This window comes from Apodemus sylvaticus, chromosome 8 (genome assembly GCF_947179515.1).
Source record: "Apodemus sylvaticus chromosome 8, mApoSyl1.1, whole genome shotgun sequence".
In the NCBI taxonomy this organism is placed as follows: domain Eukaryota; kingdom Metazoa; phylum Chordata; class Mammalia; order Rodentia; family Muridae; genus Apodemus; species Apodemus sylvaticus.
The window spans coordinates 74,709,995-74,714,705 of record NC_067479.1 but is presented as its reverse complement, the minus strand read 5'-3'; the positions used below and the strand labels follow the sequence as shown (position 1 = coordinate 74,714,705).

General features: G+C 35.9%; 1 protein-coding gene across 1 annotated transcript; it reads left to right on the top strand.

Annotated features, from left to right (window-relative positions):
- Positions 1-1,452: 1,452 nt before the first annotated feature.
- Positions 1,453-2,379, top strand: LOC127691152 (olfactory receptor 1509). The gene has a single exon (XM_052190717.1). The coding sequence runs from the start codon at positions 1,453-1,455 to the stop codon at positions 2,377-2,379; it is 927 nt and encodes a 308-aa protein (XP_052046677.1).
- Positions 2,380-4,711: the final 2,332 nt, after the last annotated feature.

Below are 4,711 nucleotides of genomic sequence, written 5' to 3'. Positions count from 1 at the left end.
AGACTCCTCCAACCAGATCCATGACTGTTAGGCCGCTTCACATAGTACTAGATTTAAAATTCCTCCGCCCTTAGTTTTTTTCTGCAGTTAAGAGTATGAGATTACCTTACCTAGGTGAAATAATTAGATCAAAGCTTCATTTTGGGAGTGATTTGTGATGATTGTCTTCTAAACTTTTAAAGTTTTTGGTCACCCAACCAGCACAAACAATTAGGAACAATGAGATAGTATTTGTATACAATTTTCCTGGCAGAAAGTTATGTTACAGAACTGAAAGATTAGTAGTTTGAGGCTTATTATTTCAATTGAGAGGGCATAATTAGACTCAGAATACTTAAGAAGTTAGTTTATTGCAAATAAGATATTTTTTGTAAACCTACAAAGTGCAAAGCACTTGCAAAGTTCTATAAGAGGTAAGTCACATGTGGTTATTAGTTTTTGAAAAAATAATTTTTACAATTAAAATATAATTATATTATTTCCCCCTTCCTTTTCCTCCATCTAAACCTTAACATATACCCTCCCTTGCTCCTTCTCAAATCATGATCTCTTTTTTTTTATTATGATATAATATATATATATGTATAATAGTTATACACAAATATACAGATGTATAAATATATAAGCAGAACTTGCTCAGTCTGTAGTGTTTAGTGTTACGTTACTGTGTATATATACTCTCAGGGCTAGTCACTTTGTATTGGATAACCAAATAGAGGAAGACTATCTCTTCCACTCTCAGTATCCTTTAATTGCCTGTAGTTCTTTGTTAATGACTGGGGCCCCATCAGGTTCCCCCCTTTCATGTTAGTGCATCTATTGGTATTGTACTTGTTCAGGTCTTATTTAGGTATCCATTAGGTACTAGGTATTGATGTATCATTGGTGACGCTTCTCTCTCCTTTCTAGGCAACAGTATCTCACAGCCAGTTTTCCTGGTGCTCTGGCTTTTAAAACCTTTCTGTTACTTCTGTACTTTTAAAGAACAGTTTAGTTTATGGGAATGAAATCTAAATCTCCCACTTAATTTCATAGTTAAGGACCATAAAATTATTATGAAAGAGAATCAGACTTTTACTGAATCGGGATAGTTTTCTTAAAGTTAGTACTTGAGATAATACAAAAGTGAAGTAAAAAATGAGTAGTATTTTAATAGATGTAAAAGGACCCCACATTGGACAAAACAAAAGAATGTTAAGGTTTTGTAGGTTAATTATCTTCACAACAGAAGTAAAAAAAAAGTGGGGTTTTATGATTTTGGAACAAATCTGAAACTATTTTTGATGGATTATTCTGAAATGAAAAGAACAAAATAAAAAAGGATTTAAAATAACTTACATATTCATGCGAAGCTTCATAAAAAAATAGTCATTTCAATGACTTGACCCCTGTATTACTCAGGATAATTTAAAATTTATTCCTCCTCCCCAGATCCTCTGGAACACTCATTAGATGGGATCTCTAAATCAAACAAGAGTGACTGAGTTTGTCTTCCTGGGCCTCACTGACAACTGGGTGTTGGAGATTCTGTTTTTCATACCATTTACAGTCACTTATGTGTTAACACTTTTGGGGAACATCCTCATTGTTGTTACCATAGTCTTCACTCCACGTCTCCACAATCCCATGTACTTCTTTCTGAGCAATCTGTCCTTCATTGACATCTGCCACTCATCTGTTACTGTGCCCAAGATGCTGGAGGGTTTGCTTATAAAGAGGAAGACCATTTCCTTTGACAATTGCATCGCACAGCTCTTCTTCCTACATCTCTTTGCTTGTGCTGAGATCTTTCTGCTGACGATTATGGCGTATGATCGTTACGTGGCTATCTGCATTCCACTGCATTACTCCAATGTGATGAACATGAAGGTCTGTGTACACCTTGTCTTTGCACTCTGGCTGGGGGGCACTGTTCATTCACTTGTGCAGACCTTTTTGACTATTCGTCTACCCTACTGTGGCCCGAACATTATCGATAGCTACTTCTGTGACGTACCTCCTGTCATCAAGCTGGCATGCACAGATACATACCTTACAGGGATTCTGATTGTGTCCAATAGTGGAACCATCTCCCTTGTATGTTTTCTAGCCTTGGTCACTTCCTATACAGTCATCTTGTTTTCTCTTCGGAAACAGTCAGCAGAAGGTCGTCGGAAAGCCCTGTCCACCTGCTCAGCCCACTTCATGGTGGTTGCACTGTTCTTTGGGCCATGTATCTTCCTCTACACTCGGCCAGATAGCAGCTTCTCCATTGACAAGGTGGTATCGGTCTTCTACACAGTGGTCACCCCTTTGTTGAATCCTCTCATTTACACCTTGAGGAATGAGGAGGTGAAAACTGCCATGAAGCATCTCAGGCAGAGACGAATTTGCTCATGAAATCGTGTGTGTGTGTGTGTGTGTGTGTGTGTGTGTATGTGAGTGTGTGTGTGTGTTGTGATGACAGCCATAGTTGTGACCACATCCTGAATGTGGAAGTAACAAGTGCTCTTAAACACTGAGCCATTTCTCCAGCCCTGAAAATTGATTTTCTTAATAAATTACTCAGAAGATCAAAAGTTAAACATTTTGACTAAATTGATTATGACTTTTTTATTTTTGTGGCTGATCCTTTCACATTGGAATCTGTCTACATCCAAGCCTCAAAGATTTTTGGCTGTTTTACTTTATAAATTTTATAATTTCATCTTAAATTTTAGGTGTATAATGTTTGGGGTTTGGTTTTTGTATGTGGTATGAATAAGTTTGAGATTCATTTTATTCATCCATTGACTTGGTATGGAACAATTTGAGATGTTTATTTTATTATTAAATTAATTATATTGAAAAAGACTTGATTTTTCAAGTGTAGATTTTTTTGTAATTCTTTTTTATTAAATTATTTTATTTATTTACATTCTAAATGTTGTCCCCTTTCTGATCTTTCTTTTCAGAGTCCTTCACCTCATCTCCTTTGCCTCTGAGAGGGTGCTCCCCCCACCTCCCTACTCCCACCTCCCCACAATCCCCTGAATTCCCCTTCCCTGGGCCATCAGGTCTCTACAGGATTAGGCATATCCTCCCCTACTGAGGCCAGAGAAGGCAGTCTTCTCCTACATATGTGTTAGGGCCACAGACCAGACCATGTATGCTCTTTGATTGGTTGTCTTAGGCTCTGAGGGGTCTGGGTTAGTTGATACTGTTATTCTTCCTCTGGGGTTGTAATGCCTTTCAGCTTCTTCAATCCCATAACTCTTCCAGAGGAGTCCCTGACCTCAGTTCAATGGTTTTATTTGTAATTCTTTACATTGACTTTCATGTTTATACTTATATATGATCACACTGTCTTGACTATTTTAGTCTTATAGTGGGCTTTCAGTAATGTTATGTGACCTCATTGATCTTTCTCAAAATGATATGTATTTTTATGTGTATCATGGGAAACATTTGTCTACAGAGGAAAATGCTAGAATCTAGACTGGGGTCACATGATCTCAATAGAAAACTTGGGAGAGAACTAAACTAAAACTATTCAGCCTCAATCTTCTAATTGAAGAGATCCTATTATTTGTTTATGTTTTCTTTAGTTTCTTCATTAATATTATCATTTGAATGTATAATAAAACATAATTCATTAAATTTATCTTCAAATACTTTGTTTCTTAAAAAATATACACAATGATTTTATTCAATTGTAAAGAATGAAATTTATCAGCTGCAGGAGCAAAAATGGAGCTGTAGAAGACTATATTAAGTGACAGAAGCCTGAATTGGGCATGGTGGTGCATGCCTGTAACATCAGCACTTGGCATGGGGAGGCAGGAAGATCAGGAGTTCAAGGCTAGCTATGGCTATATTGTGAGTTTGAAGTTAGCCTGGGTTTTATGAGGACTTGTCTAAAAAATAAAGCAAGGCAGAGCTGAAATACAAATAATTGCATATTTTCACTTATACATGAACTCCTATAGACAATAAACCCAATATAAATAAGAGAAATTGATGAACCCTTTACAGGAAGTATCTAAAAGAATAGAGTAATAGAGCAAGGTAAGAAAGAGGAAACAAATATCTCATAATTTCTTTCATATGTATTATACACACAGATATATGAGCTGAATATATATATATATATATATATATATATATATATAATGACTATCAGAATGAGAAGTGGGGCATAAGAGAGGGCACTTTAGGAAGTGAAATACAATGACATGAATTTATGAAAATGGCACAATGAAACTCCACTTGCACATTAAGTATACAATAAAGTATAAAAATAAGGCAAATATTTCTTACTAACTTGTCTACTATCAGTTTATCTTCTAGTCTTAATTTTCGAGCTGTTAGGGATATAGCATTTTTTCTCCCATTATAGAGGCGGGGTATTCTATCAGCAACACAAATTCAGTGCTGATAAGCCAGGAAGGTCTCTGAAAATCATTGGTATTGAGTCTAACCTAGAAGAAGAAAGACACTGAAGTCTGATGTTAGCATTACAGGCTCAGAGAAGCAGTGAAGGCAGGTAGGAACTAGTGTTTTATTTTATTGATTGTTATTGTTAATTTCATTTTTACATGTTTAATATGCAATTATATATACTATCTTTATTCTGTTGACATTGCTAAATTCAATCACAAGTTGGGCTAGACAAAATCTCTTTCCCTTGTCTTTCCTGTTCCCTTATCACCTCACCTTCTCCTTTTATTTCTTCCTTGCCTCTATTCCTCTT

Coding starts and splice junctions, on each gene's coding strand:
- LOC127691152 (XM_052190717.1), top strand. CDS start 1,453: ATGGGATCTCTAAATCAAACAAGAGTGACTGAGTTTGTCTTCCTGGGC.